The sequence below is a fragment of the Lycium ferocissimum genome, chromosome 8 (assembly GCF_029784015.1).
Source record: "Lycium ferocissimum isolate CSIRO_LF1 chromosome 8, AGI_CSIRO_Lferr_CH_V1, whole genome shotgun sequence".
NCBI lineage: Eukaryota > Viridiplantae > Streptophyta > Magnoliopsida > Solanales > Solanaceae > Lycium > Lycium ferocissimum.
In genome coordinates, this window is record NC_081349.1 from 37,533,098 (window position 1) to 37,558,016 (window position 24,919).

General features: G+C 32.2%; 1 protein-coding gene across 1 annotated transcript; it reads right to left on the reverse strand.

Annotated features, from left to right (window-relative positions):
• Positions 1 to 4,963: 4,963 nt before the first annotated feature.
• Positions 4,964 to 6,898, reverse strand: LOC132068318 (AT-hook motif nuclear-localized protein 15). Its single transcript, XM_059461882.1, has one exon. The coding sequence runs from the start codon at positions 6,300 to 6,302 to the stop codon at positions 5,352 to 5,354; it is 951 nt and encodes a 316-aa protein (XP_059317865.1). The 5' UTR covers positions 6,303 to 6,898; the 3' UTR covers positions 4,964 to 5,351.
• Positions 6,899 to 24,919: the final 18,021 nt, after the last annotated feature.

The window sequence follows — 24,919 nt, forward strand, 5'->3', positions numbered from 1 at the left end:
CCTTTAGATCTTAGTGTAATCTCCATTATCAAAATGTAATCTCCTAATTCAAGCCCATTAGATGCTCATATGCCCTTCGCTTTTAAATATATCTTCTTCAAGCAAACATGCATGGTTCTTAATAACACAATAAAACACACACAATTACATATTCATTGATGAGCATATATAACAAGCTAAGGTTGTCTGTCTTCTGCTTCAACACTGATCCTTTTACAAATAGGGAGAGGCGGATCCAAAATTGAAAGCCTATGAGTTCTTACAGCGATAATAATTGGTTCACATTCAAATATTTCTAGATATTTAAAATTCGTTGTCTGACTCCGTGAGAAAGAGATGAAAAAGTGCATCCTACAGCTGCACTTTTAACTCTAAAACTTGAATATCGAACAACTCATTATTTAACACCGATGAAAATTACGGGTTTGAGCAAAGCTATTGAATTCTCCTAAATCCGCCTATAGACTTTATGGATATGCCCCTGCAAATTGGGCCTAAGAAACATAAACTAAAACGCGAAGAGTATTGTACTAATTTTATTAAGACAAGATGTGCTAGTATTCATACAATTTTCTTCTTATCTTTTACGGAAATAGCTGTAGCTAGTATTGCAATGTATTGCCCGTCTAACTCAGTTGGTAAAGCGCAAGGCTCTTAACCTTGTGGTCGTGGGTTCCAGCTCCCCGGTGGGCATTTCCAATCATTTGTTAGTTTTCAATCTTTTATTCTTCTAAAGAAATGGGAGATGGTACTAAATACCAGTGTTTTAAAAAGCGTGAGCGTAAGGCGAGGCGTTTTACATATGCACCGACAGGGCATAAACCCCGAGGCACAAGGCGGAAGCCCCATGGGTATTCAATTTTTAATATTTTACAAATTAATAAAATAAACATATAAATTAAAAAAATATTAAAATAATAAATTTAATGGAAAAAGGTATATATATCTATTATTAAAATGCTAACATCTGAACAAACCATTAAAAAAATCTTGAAAAAGTGAATGACGTAAAGATGCATTACACCAATAACATGACAATGATGAAACATATTTAGAGTTGTAAAAATGATACTCTATCCTAATAATTCAAAGATAAAAATGACAATAATATAAAATTATTGTTTTTAAACTTAAAACTAGATAACAAATTAATACTCATTATAATACACATAGCCAAAATAGAATCTTCAAATTAGAGCGATACCAAAAGAAACTCTAAAACTAAAAACTATTTTGAAAAAGATAAATTGATGAATGATAAAAAGATTTTGAAGAAAATAAAACAGGAAGAAGGAAAATGCAAGCATAGAAGTGTAGTAAGAATGGAAGGACAAAATTATTTCTTTGTAGTTTGCACCTTGCATATAAAGGTTTAACGTGTATCTGTTACTCCATAAACAGCAAAGAGAAAAGATTATAAAATTAGGATAAAAGATTTTTTTTTAAAATTGACTTTTTTGAGATTTTACTATAAGTTAACTTTTGAATATATAACTTCTAAACAAAGATTTATTAAGCAATTTTAGCTCCAATTTGAAAAAGTTCTCGGGGCTTACGCCCCAAATGAACGCCCAGAATGTTAGGGCTTACACCTAGGCGAACGCCTCGAAGGTTGGGGCGTACGCCTCATGATACTTACACCCCGCAAATACGCCTTTGGGCGTTTTTGGTACGGCTCATCCCAGAAACGCCTTTTAAAACACTGCTAAATACTAAGAATCTTTTGGGATTTAAAAACACACTCCCTCAATATTTTATATGGCACTCTCATAGAAGGCAAGAAAACAATTTGTCACATCTAACTCATATTTTTGTTGAAAATATTACGGAAAATACTTGATTACGAATCTTGTCATAAAATACTTGATCACGAATCTTGTCAGAAAATACTTGATCACAAACCTTGGAGGAAATTCTTGAAAGACAAGCCTTCTCTATAAAGAGGAATCTAACAAAGATTAAGAAGTCAATAATAAAACATAGGAGAAAGAATTATCTTTAGATCTATTCCCCCAATGGAGTAGGACATCCCTTTTATATAGAAGATGATATATTCTTGTATCCAACGGATAAGTAATATTAATACCAATTACTAGAGAAGAATGAACGTAATAAAGAGAGTTTATTGGTATGTTAATTGGGTCAAAAAACGTTGGAGAAATTGAATTAGAATAATGGTCAATAAATGACTATTTAAGGCGGGAAAATGAATGTCTGGTAACTGACAATTTTGCTCAACTTACACTAAGCAATTAATGCTATTGAGAAAGGTGGCAAAAATTGTCTTACAATTTTAATGGGAGATACTATAATTCTTTCTGAGATATACATAACTATTTTTTTTCAACAATTTTTACATGCAAAAAAAATACATAAATCATGTCTACCTAGTAAATGATATTAGCATTACTACGACTCAATAGGATATAAACCATGCTTATCTTCAATTATCCCAACGCCATTTAGCTCCATCCTAGATTGGTGCTAGCGGATTGGGGCTGGGTGAGCGTGCATTTTACATTAATTTTCTCTTAACCAACCCGCACTTTACATTTTTCCCCACTTGTGAACTCACAATTAGGGCTAGTGCAATGGTTCAAAAAGACGAGTAACCATTCAATCCAACCCATTGAATATGTGACGGATAACTTATCATTAGAAAACGGATCAAATATTTATATTATCCACTAAAAATGGATATTCAAATGAATAATATGAATATATATATATTATTGAAATCATTTGTCTGCTTGTTATTTTTCACGGGTTGTTGCTTTCTAAGAATTTAAGCTTATTTTGGCTTTGGCTTGGATCCTACCTAATTATTCATAAAGCCGTCCATAATATCCATCAATTAACCTATTTTTTATCCGTATTAAATGTTAGCGATCATTATTTGTTTAACCCGCTTTCGACCAATCCATATATATGAGAACCAACCCAATCCATCCGTTTGTCACTCCTACTCACGATTATCCACTCAAATGCTGCTCAAAAGTAATGATATCGTTGTTTTTAACATAGTGAATATTACTAAATAATGTTGGCCTTCGGCCGCCATCAAGTGTAGTCGGCAATTTTGACTATGACATACTTTAAAAGTTCAATTAGTACATGTCCAAACACGCAACGATCATAGATAGAGGACAAAGTAAGAGTTGCCGGAATTTATAGACAGTTATAATCAGTGACGGAGGTAACAAATTGACCAAGAGGATGCAGAAAATGGTGAAACGCCACACTTGAGAACCAAATGTCTCACAACATTATTAGTCTCACTTAGCCATTTGTACAACCCTAAATAAATACTAACTTTTAGACAAAGATAATTAATTTGATTAAAATATCCCAAATTAAATAGATATTAAAATTTAATCACAACACTTAAGCTTGAAGAAATACAGAATTCTTTCTTAACTTTATAAGTGAACATTCTTTTTTGACTCAACAAAAAAAGCCAAGTGTACGCTCTTTTTGATGGGAGTAATTTGATATCAATGGATATATAGCAAGGTTTCCTCAAGTGATTGCTGACCAAAAGTCAAGACCTTATAGAGGGTCTGATTTGTCAATTATTATAATATCTTATCAGCTCCAAGAAACAATTACTCGCATTAAATGAAATTCTGACATTAGCACTAGAAGCTCCATACACCTCCATCTACCAACATAACTTACGCATGCAGTTTGCTAGATCTATCCAAATTTAATTTTTGTCACTTAGTCAAAGTCTGATTGTCAATTATTATAATATCTTATCAGCTCCAAGAGACAATTACTCGCATTAAATGAAATTCTGACATTAGCACTAGAAGCTCTATACACCTCCATCTACCAACATACCTTACGCATGCAGTTTGCTAGATCAATCCAAATTTAATTCACACAGAAATCATCAGTTTCTATCTTCTGATGAAGCAAGACATTATTACTACTCCCTCAAGTTATATGATACTCCCTCCGAATCAAAAAAAGAGATCATTCAGCTATTTATACATTTCTTAAAAAAATACTAACTCCTAAATTAAAAAAAAAAAATTAACTAAATTACCCCTAATTAAATAGATATTAAAATTTAATCATATAACACTTAATAGGAACAAATAAAAAAATAAGATTAATTCTTTCTTGATTTCTAAGTAAACTCTTTTTTTGATAAAAAAAATGCTAAGTGAACTCTTTTTTTTATTCAGAGGGAGTATAATTTAACTGGACACAAAATTTAAGAAAGAAAAGAATATTAAAAATCAAATTATATATATATATATATATATATATATATATATATATATATATATATATATATATATATATATATATATATATATATATATATATATATATATATATATATATATATATCAGACTAAAAAAATAAATATCACGTGAATTTAGACTGAGGTAGTACTTGTTAATAGTCGGACAGAGAAACAGATGCCCTAGGTTTAAATGAGCCCTATTCCTATACAACACAAGTTTCATTTAGTTGGACCAGCAGGTTTCGAATATCAATTTAGAATTGTTCAAATAAAAATACGTACAAATTTAGTTGCAGGGTAAGTTTCTCAGAAACATTCACAAAAGCTAAAACTAGAAACACAGCACCAAGTTTTCAACCTAGATAACTAGCTAATGAATATATGATTCTACCCAGATGGCTAGCAAATAAAGATATAATTCTACCTAGATAGCTAAATATCGAAGATACAATAATTAGGCAACAAAATTAGAAGCTTTACGAGGGGTAAGACAGCACCATAGGCAGATGCAATATGTGGGTTCAACTGAACTAGCATTTAAGGCAACTTAAATATGAGAAAAATTACAGAGATTTTAACCGTTAATAAATTTTGAACTTATAATTAAAAATAAATGGATGATTTAATAAGAGCATAAAGATTGAAACCATCCAATTTAAATTCAAGATCTGCTTTTGAACATCGTATAAAGAAGCAAAAGATGGATAAATCAAGGCAAGTACCCATTAAATTAACTTAAGCCACAAGCTAGTCCCGAACACCACAATTATTAAAAAATCAAGGCGGTAGTAGATAATGATACCTGAATTCCAGGATAAATGTGACTGATTCTTCTCCATGTCTAGACCAAGATTATATTGTTGTTACCTACATCAAGCACAATTCAACAATTTCTACAAAAAGCGTAGCTTAGAGAAAAGTAGAACCCAAATTGATAAAACCTAAAGGATACAAAGTTACAAACATAAACTAAAACCTAATTAAAGTAAAACATTCACAAGGGATACAATAATCTTCCTAATTATAGGCTTACAACAAGGAAAAATAAAAGTTTCTACAAAAGGGTAACTAACTATAGTCCATTTAAGTTAATTAATAGGATGGAGGAGGCCTTGAAGGAGGAGTAGCCCAGAAAACTTCATGGGGCATTTGACCATTAGGCAAAACATTAGTGGGCAAATTGTACATAGCCATAGAAGGAGGAGGAGATGGATCATCACCCTGCAAACTGCCAGTACCTCCATTACCAACCCCTGCAGTTGTAGGTAATTGCATTTGCATCCCTTCACTTACATTATTCTCCTCCTCTTCATCCTCTAATGGTAACCTGTCAAATGTAGCATTTGTAAAAGTTGCTGCAATTACCATAACTGGCCCTGATGCAATTAATTCACCCACAACATTTCCACCAACAACTTGTCCTTGACTTCCAGCTAAGTACACCGTTAGTCCAGTAGCCATAGCTCCAACTGGCGAATTCGACGAAGGCAAAAACGCTCCCGAGAGAGATAATATCTCGAATCTGCCATGTAGTGTAATTACGCCCCCGGCCATAGCCGGTTGGCGTAATTTCACATTTGTCACTATACCACTTCCGCTCAAAACGGACACGCCACGTCCGCGACTATTAGCGAACGTGGCTATGCTTTCAATTATGTCACTACCTGTTTTAATTTCCAATACATGGCTCTTAAGGGAATTTGGGGTTTCCTTAGTTACTATTATTGGTGGTTTGGGTTTGTTCTTTGAGCCTGGAGGTCTTCCTCTGGGTCTACGTCCTCCACTGGACGATGGTCCAGAGGACAGACCTCCAGGACTATGGATATTCTCATCTCCTTCATGCCCTAATTCATTAGGGTTTTGATTTGTGTTGTTGCTTCCACTACTATTTGTGGTGGTTGTGGTGGTAGTTGTGATGGGTTCCATAGTCGTTGTATCCATGAATTCTTGCTCTCTTCTGGGATTATTTTCTTCTTCTGTGTTGCTTCTTGATGAAACCATTGGATTCATAGCTATATTTCCAGCCCACCATCGGTTAGCCATTTTTTCTTGTTCTTCACTTTTTCACCTAAGATTCTCACTATCCAAGGAAGAATTCACCAGAAGTTATCTATCTACAGTACTCAACAAGACTTTTTCTCTCTCCTTTTTTATAAGTAAACTTAAAATATGATTTTTTGACTTAGTAAACAGCCAAATAAATAGTCTTCTTGGAGGCACCAACCAGCTAGATCTCTTCCGTTACATTGGACTACACTAAAGAGTGAAAAACAACAGGGCCAAGGGTAAAGATAGAGAATATATAGGGAAGGTCAAGTTTCTCTTCTTTCTTTTTTTCTTTTTTCTTTTTTCTTTTTTTGCTTGCTTTGTTTAAATGAGGTTTTTAAACTGAGACCCAATAACAAGAATCTTTTCTCAGTTCATATTCATGAAACCCCATATGCTACCTTTTTCTTCTTCAGCTAGAAAAAAATAACCATATTGCATGTTCTAGGAAATTTGAACCCTAGATCAATATTGATGTAATCAGAAGTGTGCTTTTTCTTTTCTTGATTGTAGGAGGAAGAAATTAGTACACTTTTGGTTCTGAGTTTTGTGTAAGCAGTAAAAGACATGAGGGAAGAGTTTTTCCAATAGTACTATCCTTAATATACTCAGTTTGGTACTAACGGGTCTAGGTTTTTTGGGTCCGCGTGCAACTGTGGGGTTTTTAGTTCTTTTTCATTTCCTACAAGTACATTAAGATTCTGCTTTCTTGGTTCTGAATAAGGTGCTTTAATTTCATTCTATTACAAAACTAGGGGCGATACAGGATTACTGGCTTTATTTGAATTTAATATTTGTAATATAAAATATAAATGTATATTTAAATAACTATTAAATCTGTAATATAAATTTAAATCTATAATTTTTAAAATATAATAAGTCCAATATGAAATTTTTAAATGATTAAATTCATAAAATTAAAATTCTAAATCGAGCGATACATGTAACTTTAGCTATTCGAAATTGATGTGAGAAATATATATTATTATATGATTAAGTTCAATGAGATATATATATATATATATATATATATATATATATATATATATATATATATATATATATATATATATATATATATATATATATTTGTGTGTGTACAAATTTTTCCTGTATTCACTAATTCAATATTATCTCGGCATTAGTAAAGCACCCCATTCACGATCGGTAGATTCGGGATTTGAGTCACGCTAGAAGAAAAGTGTGTATAGATCCTCCAAAATGGGACCAAAAAAAAAAAAAGAATATACTCTCTCGGTCTCGTTTATATAACATACTAGTTTCATGAGGCTCGGATATAATAGTAGATATTATAATTAATGAAATATAATTTATTTTAGTAAAATTAAATTTCAAATAAGTATATTTTCAATATCTAAAAGCAAAATTTTCATTTCACTCCTTTAATATTTTAACTTTTGTTTTGATGAAATTATTTCTTCAAATCATATGAGGAGCCAAATTTGAAGTTTATGAGTTCTGAATTCTAATTTTTGAAATTATTTAGTTCTAATTTAATAATCTATACATATTTAATATAATGAACTTTGAAGAAAAATACACAATTTGAAACAACGCGCTACTGCATCCGACCAAATTCGTAGCCGACACTCTAACTCTGCCGTGCTTCAAACTTATTTTGTGTTTAAAAGATTAATTATAATTAACTAAACAAGAGATTTTAAATATAACCCGATATTGACTGATAACACTGTCATCATTTTCAACACTATATGGCATCGTTTAATAATTTTTAAAACTATCTAAAAATTATTTTAGTAAAAATCTTTTAAACACATATGAACTCATTAAAGTATAAATATAAAGTAAAATAAATGCCTTCATATAAGCAAAAGAATTTTCAGAAACTCTCAAATTTCACCTACATGTAAAAATCTATAATAAGCAACAAATGAAAAAGGAGAAAATGAGAAGCAACAATAAGCAAGAATCTAGCGAAAAAATAACTATTTTTTAGGTTAATAGATAAGATCAATAAATGAAAGTAACAGGTAAAATAAAGTGCGCGGTTGGGATTGTTCCTCCCTTAACCTGGGGTCTTGGGTTCGAGCCAGGGTTTCCTTAGTAGGAAGCGCTTCCTCCATATTAGCCCTACAAAGTGCAAATTTAAATTAATCGGGTTTCAATATGAATATCGGGCACCGAATAGAGAAATTAAAAAAAAAAATGATAGGAGGTTTGAGTGCTTTTGAAAAGTTGACCATAAGTACAAAAAATAAACTTGACTTTAAAAAATAAGATTAGAACATAAAAATAATTAATTGAAAATTTTGACATTTAATTAAAAAGCATTTTTAGGACCGCAAAACCTCCTTGAATGTCTCACATGGTAGTAAATAAAATTTCTACTTTTAAATTATTTTGTTTTAGTCTAGAGAAGCGACACTTTTGATATTACAATTAATTTCATATTTATTGTTAATAAATAATTTATAACCAAGTAAATATTTAATTTTTATTTTAAATTATAAAAACTTTTTAAAATATTATTTTATATCCAATCTAACATGTACTTCCTCCGTCCCATAATTAGTGTTATCTTAACTAATTTTTTTTGTCCCATAATAAATGTCACCTTAGGATACCAATGCATATATAAACTAGTTTTTTTCATCTTTGTCCCTGGATAAAAAATAACAAGTTTCTTTATTTAAGGCCAAAAGTTGGATTCACAATGTTGAATTTTGGATTTTACGTGAAAATGAAAGAGCCTATGGAAGATAGGATTTCACTTAAATAATGATGGTTGGATTTTCAATATCAAAAGATGAATTATTTGTGCATGCTCTAATTATTAAGAATAAAAAATAATTTTTTTACATAAAAATAATTTAGCAAATTTTATATTTTATCATTAATTTTTTAATATGCGTGTTTTATATTAAGATGATACTTATTATGAATTGGAGGGGTATATAAGTTGAGATGGAAAGTATTATTTTAACTATATAGAAGCATGGGTTTGAACCCCATACTAAACACCAATCAATATTAAAAAAAAAAAAAAGTGAAACCCACCATCTCCAAACTCACGGAAAAAAAAAGTGGACCTCGTATTAACAAAATATATCCAAAAAAAAAAAATATATAAAAAAATAAATAATGTCAAAAAAAAAGTGCATCCCATATTAAAAAATCAAACAATATTCATGTAATTTTCAAAGTGTCTCATTAAATCAATAATGATGGATTCATTGCCACATACGTATCAACCCATCATTGCCACATGCGCATCAACCTTTTTTGAAATTATTATGCAAGAACATACTTAAAATACTTATATATTAAAATAAGTTGGAATTTAATTACTTTTTCATTTTTTCCTTACTCTAATAAATGTAAAAAGAGATTAATGTCATAAAAGAAAAAATAATATTAAATGGAGATCAAATAATTAACAAGGTAAATTAGTGAAATTATAATTCTAATTGACGTTTCTTTAAAAAACCGTGCAAAAGACAACATGACAAGTAAAATGAGTTAAACCAAAAATATTTACCAAAAATTAAAAAATAGTAGTTCTTCATTTAAATAAAAAATCAAATTTCTACTTTGTTCATTTTAAACATGTAAAATTAATATAATAATTTGAATTAGAATTATCAAAATCAAAATTTGATAAAAAATAATAGGTATTGTTTAGGCCCAATCTACATACATTAACAATAGAATATTTTACCTTTAAATTAATCGAATTAAAATTCAAAGTATCAACCGATGCTTAAATATTCTATTGTTTTATCTAAGAGAGAAAAATAGTTTCCTTTTAAATAAGTCTTATCTTTTAAAAAGTATTATAAATTTTTGCCATATATATTAACAAACACTAATATAATAAAGTTTTAGATACGGAAAACAACTACAAATGTTATATTAATAGTATTTTGAACATATATATATATATATAAACCAAGATCGTCGTCCGTCCTTTGGTCCCACTTTTTTTTTTTATTTAATGAAAAATCCCTTGTGATCCCACCCACTTTTTTATTTAAAGGCAAAAAAATGACATTTTATACTTTATATTACCAACTCTTCTAAAAAGTAGATAGAAATACTTTATTATATTTCTATTTTTCTACTATATAGAAGCATCGATTTTGCCTACGTCTTCGTATCGTCGATCACTCTTTTAAAAAAAAAAAGGTGGATCTCATACTAAAAACGCCAAGCAATATTAAAAAGAAAAAAAAGGAAAAAAAGCTGACCCTACCCTCTCAAAACTCATGAAAAAAAAAATGGACCCCACCCTTTCCAAACTCATGAAAAAAAAGTGGACCCCATATATAAAAAATAAAAATAAAAGCAATGTAAAAAAAAAAAACGTGCACCCCATATATTAAAAAATCAAACGATATTCATGTACGATTAAAAGTATACATCATCGATAATAGTGGATTCATTGCCACATGCGTATTAACCCATTAGTGGAGCAAATGAAATTATTACGCGATACAAAAAAACATGAACCCCATATTCTTCTTTTCAAAAGGTTAAGTAGGCAAATACATATAATTTTTTTTTTTTTTATATTAGCTTGAGATCTAATCTAGATATTTAATTGATGTATTTGCTATTCCGCCATGTCATTTATTTGTTATATTTACTAAAATAAATATACTTAAAATATTTATATTTTAAAATAAGATAGAATTTAATTATTTTTTCATTTTTATTCTTAATCTAATAAATGTGAAAAGAGATTAATATCAAATGGAGATCAAATAATAAATAAGGTAAATTAGTCAAATTATAATTCTAATTCACGTTTCCTTAAAAAACTATGCAAAAGACAACATGACAAGTAAAATGAGTTAAACCGAGAATATTTACCAAAAATTATAAAATAACATTTCTTCGTTTAAATAGAAAATTAATTTCTACTTTGTTTCGTTTTAAACATGTAAAATTCATTTAATAATTTGAATTAGAATTATCCAAATCAAAATTTGATAAAAAAAATAATAAGTATTTTACGCCTTTAAATTAATCGAGTTAAAATTGAAAGCATCAATTGATGATTAAATATTCTTTATTGTTTGATATCAAAGAGAGAAAAATAGTTTTCTTTTAAATAAGTCTTTTCTTTTAAAAAGTATTAATAAATTTAAATAACACGAATATAATAAAATTTTAGATCGAAAGACAAATTATAATATTATATTAATCATATTTTGAATATATATATATATATATATATATATATATATATATATATATATATATATATAAAAATAATACAAACTTATATATATTTATAATATATATATATATATAAATACTATTCAACTATAATTATATATAGTGGTAAGCGTGCAGTATTATATAAATATGAGTAACTTTTTGAAGCGGTTCTGCACAGATGAAGTGGTTCATGGTTGTTGTCATGTACTAACTAGTAAGCTACTTGCCTAAGTGGTAATCATTTTTGTGCTGTCAAAATACGAAGCTCCCAATTTTCAATCTCTGGGGTCACTTTTCCCTAGAATTAGACACATATAGCTTCCCCATGTGCATCCAACTTCTTTTTCTCTTTTTTCTCTCCCTTCAAAGCCATATTGACACGTTGAATTCTTACGACTTGTTAGCGAAATCTATTTTACTTTTTTATTTCAAATCAGCATTTATTTATACAATTTAAATAAAAACCTTAACTTCAATTTAATATTTTGATTTTAAACTTAATATTTTGATTTTAAATCTCAATTTTTTTGAAAATGTATGATTTGGGATTTTAATTCTGTAAATATAAAATTTGATCAATAAATTTATATTTTGTAAAAAAAAACTCATAAATTAATAGATATATTTATCAATCATTTATATCAAATATTAAAAAGGATCTGTAATAGTATATTATTTATAACAAATTTACTCTACCTTACCTGCAAAGATTATATTAAAGGGTAGTTACACTATAATTTATGTTCAATTCTTGTTGAATTAAAGTTCGATCAATTGATGTTATATATTTTAGAAAGGTATTTTAGGAGATTATTAATTTTGCTATAAATTATGCCTTACTCATTTGATAAGATTGTATAAGAATTGAGAAAATTTTGATGGTTTTTACAACTTTTGGGATTTTTATGTCTATGGAAAAAAATACAACTTGAGAAATTCAAATTGCATGTCGAAATAAAACTTCAAATTCAAATCATCCTGATTTCAGATCACTGATTTCAAATCATGTCTACACGGCTCCGATTTAAATCGGTTCGACCTTGAAAGGAAAAGGATTAAACCACGAATAAGAATAATTGTCGCACTACTGATGTAGTACTACAGTATATATATTTGTGGGTAGAAGATGTTTGTATTAATTGACAAATTAGTAAGGACATCGACCAAGAATTTGAATTACGGAAAAAAACTATTGAGATTAAGAAATTTAAACCAAGTAAAACCTAATATATACACTGCAAGTTAAGTTGCAAGCGTAAAAAGAAAATGAGATTTAAGTTTAGATTAAACGGGATTGCCGTGAATTTTTCAGGATATAATGGTTGAAAGATGAACATGTAACACTAGATTTATAAAATATTAGGATGATTGAAATAAAGATTCTATTGGAATATTGGACCTTTAAAATCCAATATCGATCTCCATAAAAGATTGGAAATAATTATATTTCACAGAAGGTGCAAGTAGTGCTCGTAAAATTAAAATGAGAGGTTATTTGAGATAAATTGGTCAAAGTTCTGTGTATGTAGATTTTCAAATATATCGATCTACATGTGAAACCATGTATATGATTGCTGAAGATATTAAAAGAGGATAAGATAGTAAAGATTAATACGTACGTAAGCACTTTGTTTGGCTAAGAATCTTTTTAATCTTGTTGCGAGATTTCTATGTTATTCAAAATATAGTAAAAGACCTAACTTAAATGAATGTGACAGTGCGGTCTAAATGAAGCGAAATAAATGGTGAAAGTTTATATAATCAACCTCGATTAGTTTGAAATTTAGTAGGCGTTTGGCCATAGAAAAAAAAAAATCCACTTTATTTAGAATTTTTGGAGTTAAAGTTATATTTGGTTATAGTTTTTGCAAATAAATATTTGGTTGTTAGAATTTACTTTTTCTAAAAAATATGAAATAAAATTTATACCCCTAATTTTTAAAAACTAGCAATACCATCCGAAGTAGTTCATAAAGATAACTAGTTTGTTGAATCAGAACAAGCGATTACACAATTACATCAAAATAACTGATACATTAGTGAAAACAACTTTCAGCAGAATGAAACTTCAAATTCACAACCACAATTCCTTCCCCAACCCATCAACCCCCCACTCCTCAGGAAAAGGGAAAAAAAAAAAAAAGGAACCAAAGCCCCTTTGAGGAAGGGGGAAGGAAACAAATTCTTTAATCAACCGATGCAAAATTACCATTAATAAATCGTCATTCATAAGTTTTGAGCAAATTTATTGCATATGTGGAGCTAGATTATGCGGACTATCCCCACCTTGCACTTGTACCCATACAAAACCCAACAAGAACTAAAACAAGTCGTTGTAAACACTAACAATACTAGAATAAATGGGTTAAATTTATAAAAATAAAAAAAATAGTGTAAAATTTGAAAAAGGAAAAACAAAAGCAGGGGCCAAAAACAAAAAGTGAAAATAATAAGAACAAGGTTTTTGTTGTTTTTCAAATTCCAAATATAAGTTGTATTTGAAATCTTCATGATCAAACACTAGTTTTCATAAAAAGTAAAAAAAAAATCCAGAAAAAAATGAAAAATTCTCATGGCCAAATGTGTCCTTAGATTTAAGTGTTATTGGTGTTGCGATTGTTATCTCAATGCTAGCTGACACGTAAATACACAGGAATTTCGGGCATATTTAGTTTCTTAGTTTCTTTTTTATGATTTTTTAGTTTACTCATGACCCTAGAAAAATTAAATTGATGCAAATTTTACTTTTTGGGTTGCGATCATTTTTTAAATTGTTCATTTCATTACCAAATTATCATTGTTCTGATATATGAAAGAAAAAAGTGCGAGGAGAAAAATAATGAATTCAGGATTTTTTTTTTATTTTTTTTTTTAAAAAAGGAATTCAGGAGTGAAGTATAATTTTTCCCCTAACTTCCACTGAAAATGTGTGCTGATAAACCTAGATATGCAATACATTGAACGTAATCTTAATACTTTAATATGTCATGCGCCTTCATTAAAGTCATATTAAAATACCTCTGTTACCATTTACGTTGGTGGCAGAATAATAACCATTTGGTTTTCCTTTGGAACTCATTTGGCTATTTCATATTAATGTGTCTCATTATATTGCTGAATATCATGTACGTTAGTGCCTTAGTGGCCATTTCTTTTTATTTTCTTTCTAACCTCCTACTCATTAATCACTCATATTTTTCTTCTTTAGTCTTGCAACTTATATAACCTCTAAATAAGAATTCTCCATTATCTACCTACTGTACCATCCCATTCATATTCTATTCAATTCAAGGATGATGTTGTTAACTGTAAATAGTTAGTCATCCTAACCTTGTGGTGGGTAGAAATATCGGAGAGTTCTTGAAAAAGTGAAGGTAAAAGAGAGTATTTTCTTATGTTGAAGGAAGGTGTTTTAAATCCTAAAGTTCGGAGTTAGTTGAGTCACACGACGTTGACGGGTTATTGTATCCTGAAGGAGACAAGTCAGAATTGTACTGCTGGATCGGTGAAGATTATGTCACAGTGAGCTTAAATCTCCTTAAAGAAAGCAAGATACCCGCGCCTCATCCTGAACAATATTTTATTCATTTTGTTTTTCATTTTTATTGTATTTTTTTAACTATAATTTCACCATCAAAATATGATTTAAGAAGATCGGTGGCTAAACTCGAAAGATGCTTTGATAAAAAATAGCGGATTTAGATGAGATGGGTAAATTCCAGTAGAACGATGAAGAATTGTAATAACAAATTCCGTTGAAAGTATTAGGCCAAAGCCATTAATGACGAAAACTTGTAGTCATCCTTAACTTTACTTTTTAACAAAAGTGGCCAAGATTTAGATACTTTTTATTCATTTTAGTTTTTCATTTAACACCGATCGTCTCTCGTGGATTAAGTGGCCAATTAAATTTTTAAACTCATTTAAACAACTCATTTAAATTGTGTCAACTCATTTTAATTGTAAATTCTAATTTGCAAATTATGATTTGACCATTAAAAATTGGAGCTTTTTGGCTGCTTGGATGTGCAATGAGGTCACTTTAATGTTGATGCTTTGATAAAAATAGTGGAATAGGAATTTAGATGTTTAAATGAAACAAATTCCTTTAGAACGATGAAGAAGTGTAATAACAAATGATGGGTTTGGCCAAAATATTATTACGTGGTTAATTGCTAGGTGTTATGATCACATTTGCCAAATCACTTACAGTAACAAGAATACCTGCGCCTTTCAATATCATTGACATGAATATATTTTCCTTTTCTTGTTTGACCTCTTCTGTTCTATGTATTCTCATGCTAAATGGAACAAAGACATTTTCTAGAAGAAAACAAAAAGATGACCGAAACGTCACGTTTTTGCAAGTGGTTTTGATTTTCATAGTTTCGTTGGATAATTTTGATTAAAAGATAAATTCATGTTGAATTAAAAAAAAATCTATAATTACATTTTGTTACAATAATTGTTATATTCAGTGGTGAATCCACGGTTTTTACTCATGGGGTTTTGTGGAATCGAATCTAGAATGCTAGAAATAATTTTAAACACCCCCTTGAGCTAACCTTTTACATTTATTCAGGGTATTCAAAAGCGTATATATGTACATAAACACAAAAATGTACCTTATATATATACTGTTATTTTTTTTTGCCGAGGGTGTTTGGTTGAACACCCTCACTGGGTTGTAGATACGCCCGTGGTTATATTGATATAAAATTTAGTCACTTTTTTATTTAATTGTATATTTATTATGCTAACTTAAAGATAAATTATGTATATTCAAATATTAAAAAAATAAATAGTTTTAATTTCAGATTTAGAAACAATAGTTTAATCATTCAGATATGCATTAAGACTCAGAAAATAAATGAGGCCTAAAATTGGGATGGAGGGTGTATTACGTGTTGATTTTGTTTGATTTTAGTTTTAAGTTTAATTTGTTTAATGACAATTCAACATAATGATGTGGCATTTGATTGTTGGGTTGCATGAAGGTCTGGGGTAGCTGCTGTATTTGGTAATGTTGGACTTTCACCCTTGAAAGGTTTCAAAAAAGTGTGTTGTGGGGACCAAATGCGCATGTTAGTGTACTTGGTAGCCCTCTCACTGCCTACAATGTCTCGACACAAGTATCGATTATTGAATGCTGATGTCTGAACATCCCCCTTTTCCCCTTTCAATCACAGCAAATTATTTCGAGTGCGGACCTACATGACCAAAAAAAAAAAAATGTTGTGTCAAAATACTCCAGAAAAAAAAAAGTTATCATAGTATCAGGAAATTTCTGCATTAATGATATCATTTAACGAAGCAATTTGCTGCGTTATTTGGCTTTGATAAAAAAAAATTTGGGGCTAGTTACTCTCTTTCATTTAAATTTTCACACTTTTTTTCATACTTTAGTCATAGATTAATTATGCTTCGAAACTGCAGAACATCAATATATTATATAAAACCCAATTTTTTTTTTTATGAATAATGTAGGCTCAATATATCAAGGATACCCAAAAGTTCGGGTCGATGTTTTAGTGATTGAAAAGTGCTCGAAGTAAGTTTTTGTTTGAAAACTTGTTATCATTTGCTTTAAGTTTTTTAACTTTTAGGGTTTAAATTTAAGCGTATTACTTTAAAATTAATGCGTAACTTTATTTCGAATATGTCATGATTTTTTTAATGATTAATTTAGGATGTCACACGAGTTAGTTATAAACGATAATAAAGACTAAGATAATATTTATAAATATAATATTTACTTAAACTGTAGAACTTAATTGCATATACACTATCGTGGATAGGTCCCACATGTGGCATGCTTGAGATTACCCTGAGGTCTAAGGCTAATACCATCCCCACCGCCATCGCCATCGTCCCCATCCCCCTTTTTCCTCTTAATAACGGAGGTCTTTCAAGCGCGTGATCATTTGCTTCTTCCCCCTTCCCATTGCACCCTTGAGTATAACGTCTTCTTAACGGGATCTCGTACGGAAATACGCTCGAAATTTCTGTACGATGGGGCGATTCACATCGGGAGACGGGACCTCAACATAATCATCCTCGTCCGGAGATAGGACCGAAGGCGTTGAAGGATGAACCTGAAAAATATTTAAAAATTAGTACCAATTTTATTTATATTGAATTCATTAACGTTTGTTAAAAAATCAAACCTGTGTATCGACGGGTGGCTGAGTAGGCTACCTGTTACACCTTAGAAAATTTTATGTCATTGTGCGGTGAATAGGCTAACGTAGGTTAAAGTGTATATGTTGTCCCTACTAGTAAGGAGGGATACTTAAGGACTCTAATTAAGATTTCCAAAGACAATTGAGGTAGAGAGTGTCTTACCCCGTGCACAAGTGTACCAGCGGGTATTCCTGGTAATTTACGGGGTTAGAAATTGAACGGATTGAATCAACGCGAGTTAAGCGAGATTCAAGGAAGTCGCGGACACCGGATATTATCGACGGACCATCGATCGTGTCGACGGGCCTTGATATGCACCATCGCTATGTTCGAGAATTCGATGCGAGAAACAGATAGACGGGATACGTCGATGGACCGTCGACACGTCGACGGGCCATCGATCTCCGCCGTCAATAGGACCGCGAACACGGTCACAAAGCAAGTCGACGGATCGTCGACACGTCGACGTGACCGTCGACCCGCTCGTCGAACCGCTTCTCTAGAACTTTTCAGTTTCAGCTATAAATAGACGAGTTGAGCTCCAAATTTTCAGATTTGTGTCTCTCTCTAAGTCTTGAAGGTTCTATAAAAAAATTCTCTCATCATATCATCATATATCCAAGGGCAATCAAGGAGTAAACACCAAGAAATTCGGAATCAAGTGCAAGGATACTCTAGGGTTTGTGGAAACCAAGAATCTCATTCAAAGTCCATTCCTACACCATCAAAGGTAGGCTTTATGTTCAATTCATGTTATTAACAGTATTGAGAGGTTAAAAGACTTGGATTGTGGAAGGGAGGAGAATGTGGGGTATAAATATGGAAATAGTGATACTCTTGATTAATGACTTAACGTGAATAATAGTTCTTGACATGTTATTAGTACAAACTTGTGGTAGAATGGTACGAATGATATTAAAGGGTATTTTATGAGAATGACTATGATATTGTAATATAGGTACGGTTATGGATGATCTTGAAGGTGGATTTAAGAAGTAAACAATGTTTAACTTAAGGAACCTATTGATTATGTTATCATAAGTATTCTTATGGATGTTTGAGGGTTATCTTATTTCATGAAAGAAGTTGTCGAAACAAAGGAAGTGTCACCGAATTTCCATATTCTTTTAGTTGCTTTAGCTTAAGCTTAAGTATGTTTCCGGTTGTTTAATCTTAGTACAAACTCTCTTGAAGGTAGAATCACGAGCTTGAAAGGCAAACAATTAGACGATAAAGTTGAGGAGACGTAAAGGTATGTGAGGCTATTCCCCTTCTTTCAAAGGCATGACTCTTACATTGTGAATTCTTTATATTCCGATGACCTTCTTACCTCTCTAAAGATATAAATTAAAGACCTTATAACATGAGATATGTTCTATGATAGTGACGATGATAATGATGCCTTCATTGGGCTTAAGAATCCTATGTTTACGATTCATTGATGTATAATCCTTGTTATTGCCTCGCCTCGTGATATTAGTTCTTTCGAGGTGAGGCATAGCGATGATGATGTTCCACGATGTAATCGAAGGTTCTGACCTTACGTCGCTCTAGATAGAGTCTGATTTTTATCGAGCTCATCACCTTCATGATAAGTACATATGTCGATTACCGTGCCTAGATGGCCGGGCACGACACCGCTAGGGCGGGCGGCATACGATTACACAGTGCTTAGATGGTCGGGCATGACACCGCTAGGGCAGGCGACATATGATAACACCGTGCCTAGTTGGCCGGACATGACACCACTAGTGGGCGGCGTGATATGATTACCCCGGACGCGGACTAATGATGTTATCGATTCAGATAGATTATGTATGTATGTGTGACATGTTTGAAAGGTAAAAGTGAGCATGCATGATTCCGCCTCAAGAGGCAAGCAGCTATAGTTATCTTCATGTTTCCTTATTATGTTATCGTATATGCCTTACATACTCAGTACATTGTTCATGCGCGCCTTTTCTTTTTTTCTTTTTGGACGGTGTTCATGCCACGGGTAGGCGGGGAGGCGGCCCAACAGGAGCTATCCGGCGGCTACGGGAGCAGCTCCGTTACTCGGAGGTGCCAGTCATTGATGCATTCTTTTGTGCATATATTTGGGTATGGCGGGGTCCTGTCCAGGCCTTATGTCCCAGTATTCTAGTAGAGGCTCGTAGATACGTATGTGTGGGCAGTAGTTGTCTCATGGATACATCAGTGTATATTTTGTATATCATATATTTTGTATATCATTTTCGCAGCCGTGAGAGCTTATGTATATATGTATATAGGTATTGCCTTGGAGATTAGGTGTGTTCAGGCTGGGTATGATAACTAGCATAATGGGTGGTGCTCGGTAGTCAGCTCCGGGTACCCATCATGGCCCACTGGCTAGGTCGTGACACTACCAGGGAGGGGCTCACCGAGGTAGATGCAGTGCGGTTTGAAGTAGTCTCATGGACAGGATCTTTGAGAGGATGAAGCTGGAGCGGTGTGCTATTTGAGGTCTAAATAAATGTTAAAAAATTAAAGTAATATTCAACTTATATTCAATAAAATTAAGTTTTACTAAAAATCTTACCTGTGGCTCGGCAGGCTCATAAAAAGACACCTGTGGCTCGGCAAGCTGATGAGAAGACACACGTGGCTCGGCAGGCTCATAAGAAGACACCTGAGTGGGTGTCCCTGATGGACCCACTGTCGCCTAATCCTAAAATATGAAAAATTACGAAATAATAAGGATCATACATATTCAAAATTAGTACTTTAATGTTTTAAATAAGTATTTTATATACTAACCAGGATAAAAAATGCCTCGAAGTTAATAAAATTTGGACCGTCTACATTTCTCACTGGCCGCTTCTTACGTAATGACTTACGAAACACATCCTAATCCATGTCATCACGTACCCTAAGGTATGCATTTTGGCTCAATTGAGATGAACACTCGGGTATCTCCGCAAATAGGCATGCCGGAGTAAACGCAGGTGTCGACGATCGGGATGAAGTCGACGGGCCAGCTGAGCTGCGGCTGGACTAGAATGGGAGCGGCCTCATCGGTTTCATATACCAGATGGTTTCCTCTGCCACCACATCCTCTAGCAGCATCACATCCTCATATATCACCACCTCCTCTGCCTGGTTGTACTCACGTCCGTCCGTACGACGTCCTCCTCCTCGCGCCGCCCCCGCCGACCCTCTAAAAACGAAGGATCATGCATACGCCTAATATCTTCTGCCAGCCGGATACCGTCCTTGGATATCCGTACAACCTTCCCAATGACAAGCCCCCGCTTCTCGAGGTTAGATATATAGTCTAACTCAATATGCGCGATCGTTGTACGATCACCATCTTGCGCATTTGTTTTTCAACGATATTAATTAGTTAATTTTTCAAAGTAATAATTAATACTATTAAATCAATCCAAGCGCGATAAACTTACCAATGCCTCATACTATCTCGCGAGTCTTTGCGTATCTTATATCCCTCGAGGGACGTAAAGCGGGGTTGCCAATCAAGCGGCGTGTTATCTGTTGGTACCAGTGCATGTAATCCCTGATGGGAGTCACATGACCGACCTCCGCTAAAATCCCCAACCTATGCTTCTAACGCTGAAGCTGGACACCCATAAAAGTCAGAAATACATCATCGATGGACGATCGATCGTCTCGCGAATAGTGGCGGAGCTCATAACGAACGCGGGGGTATATTATGTCAATGCCCAAACTGTCGTAAGACGCGGTCGGGCATGTGGTCCTCAACGATGTCCAATTGTATCAATGAACACTGCGACATCCACACGGCCTGACCAGCCCGGCAAAAAGGTCTGCAAGCCATTAAAAAAAACTAGCGTACAACATCCATAAAAATAGCTGCATAAAATATAGCTACAAATTAGTGATCAACAAGTAGAAAATAGAATTATTAAAGTAATAATGTAAAATTAAACAATTTTACCGCATCGTCCGTCATATGATCAAACTGCTCCCGGAACGGAAGAATACTCTGGTGAATATCCATATCCCGGTCAAATCCTACCTTCCACCTCATTACGTAGGTAATCTCATTAGGGAGGTCATGCCTAGGTATCCCAGCTGTAGTCTCCCAAGCGGTCCAAATGCTCCAAGAAGATCAAATACCGTAAGCTAACATAGGCATCCGATGTGTTCTGGAATAGGATACCCCCGAATATGATGAGCAAGTACAAACGGGCATGACAATCAACAACCACCTGATCAGTGCCATCGTGAACGGGAGGCAAGTCACGCAAATACAGGCAGAGGGCACTAATCCTCACTCGACTCTGTCCTGAGATAGTGGTGGGGCCCATAGGCACGAAATGGGTGAGCCTAGTCAACTCCGTAACCATGTACTACCAGGAAGAGGCTCAGCCCGACTGTATAATGGGTCTCCATCTACCCGTAATCCAAACATAACTTCAACATCCTATAACGTGATCGTGGCCTCATCAGTGCGGAGATGAAAGATGTGTGTCTCGGCCTCCACCGCTCAACCATGACCGTCACAAGCGCTCAATCATTCTATACCCGAACTACAGAGAAGCAATGATAGATACCGCCCCGTAATAATATCTCTAAGACGCGGGGAGGTGGGGCTCTCGCCTAAAAGAGTCCACGCCATATCCAGCCTACGGGGACGAAGCAACGTCCCCATCTATATAACATCACCCCATTGATCAATCGTCGAGCTCGGGTGAACGTTAGGATCCATGGAGGTATCGTATCTCAGATAGACTAAATTATTCATTATTCTTGAAATTAGATGGAAATTATATTAACTAACTAATCCTTTATCGGAAAATTATATCAACTAACTAATCATTTGTAGGAAAATTATATTAATGATGTCCTATCCAAAGCTAAGAATTTAATTTATCGTTCGTTATTCAGGATTTAGTTAGTTATTCGTTATTCAGGATTTGGTTTGTCCTTATTTATTCAAAATTTGTGGATTATGAGAATTATGTTGTATTATATTATTTGAATAATAACATCTAATTAAAAATTATTTAATTAACTAATTTCTTAACTAAAATTTTATATTAAATAGCTAATTTATTTAACGGGAAGTTATGTTAAATTACTAATATTAAACTAAGTATTTAGTTTATCGTTCATTATTAAAAATTTGTAAATTATGAGAATTATGTCGTATTAGAATTTTTGAATATTAATATCTAATTAAAATTACTTAATTAATTAATTTCTTCATTAATTAAAAATTACTTAATTTATTTAACGGATAATTATGTTAACTAACTGATTCTTTATCGGAAAATTATATTAACTAACTAATCCTTTAGTGAAATTTTATTAACGATGCTCGTTTATCGTTCGTTATTCAAAATTTGTGAATTATGAGAATTAAGTTGTATTATGTTGTACTATCTTTTTGTGAATAATTATATCTAATTAAAATTTACTTAATTAATTAATTTCTTAACTAAAAATTTATATTAAATAGCTAATTTATTTAACGAGAAATTGTTTTAACTTACTAATCCTTTATTGGAGAATTATATTAACTAACTAATTACTAATTAACAGGTGTTAACTAATTATTCTCCTTAACTCCAATTAAAGTAATAACGAACTAGTTTATTTAATGAGAAATTATATTAACTACCTAATTAATAATTAATTAGCTAATTAACACATAACACTAGATAACTAATTACCACATTACCAATTAAAATGGGATAAATAATTTCACAAATAAATCAGTTAACAAATAATAGGAGGTTACACTATTTTTCCTAATTACACAATTAATAATCAATTAACAACAAATAACTTAACAAAAAAAATAATTAAAAAAGCCACTGGGCAGCTCGAAAACTGCCAGTGGAGATGAGTACAAAAATGCACTTTATTTTTCGAAAATTCGAAACCATGAAACATTAATCATGCTTAGGATTATACTGTATTTAACAAAATAATTAGAAAGTTCATAGTAAAATATCTTGATCGAAGCTTGTTGTAGGGCTATTTGAATCGAGTTTTACGTCACTTTTTCCCGAAATTCAACCTACGAATCTTGTTCCTTGACTTCAATATACAGAAAATCTTGACTTTCGGTATAAAATTTGAAGCGAAAAAACCGATTTTGGAAGTGGGCCTGGAGCTTTTTCGCCTTTAATGGCGTTTTCTGGTTAAAAAAATTAGAAAAGGGGGGACCAGTGGGGAAGAAACCGATGCGGTCAGTTATATACCTCTATAACGCATGGTTAACCTACATAACGCAGCAATAAGGGTAATTTGGTAACAATTTTTTTTTCTTGGGGTATTTTGATTCATTTTGATTTTTATTAGGTCATTTAGGTTCCGGACTCAATTATTTCTCAACTAGTTTTGACCTGAGTTGCAAGATCTTACATCATAACGTGAAATACTTTTGTTGTATTAGTGTGTAAATTTATATGAACAGCCATAGCATGTGACTTCAATCCTGCGACAAAGTTGTTTGTTATTAGAGACAAAAATTAAAGACCAACACAAAATATGGGCACAAGTGTACATCAGTTAAGATTTTTTAGGCATATTTGGCTCACAAACTCAAGCTAACTTTGGAAAAAGAATATTTTGGGTCACTTTCATTGTCAAATAGATTTGTTCTCTGTGTATCTTGCTTTCCTCAACCTAGCGAAGCACAATTCAAGAAAGATAATCACGTCTTTGAGTACTGGAGCTCAAGTAAAATGCTTTTGAGTTGCACTTTATCCAAAGCCTTCGTTTCAAAAATTACCAACTCTAAATAATTTTACGCTTATTAAGTTGATTGTCTAAGTTCATAAAAAAAGGTAGTTTCTGATTTCCACTTAATATCATTAATAATCAACACATATCATGCAGTTTCTTTTATCACAATGGTATCTTTGTCGATTTGGGAATTGGGAAACCTCTTACAATTTTCTCTAATGATGAAAACTGTATTTATCATTTATGTTGAATTCAGAATTTCCCCATTTAATGACCCACACGTACTCGAATCGCTTCTTAGTCAGACAAAACAAACACAATTGTTGTAGGTTCATTTCTATGGGACGACAACCTAAGTAAATGTTTCCCAATGGATGGTTCATCAAAAATATCAAATGAAGATGGAAACACTAGAATAAATAGAGTTTACCGATCAAGCCTATTAGTGGAGGAAGATCTCCCCAGGATAACAAACATAGGGCTAAAGAGAGACAAATTTTTGACTACTACTTAGTATTGACAATAAA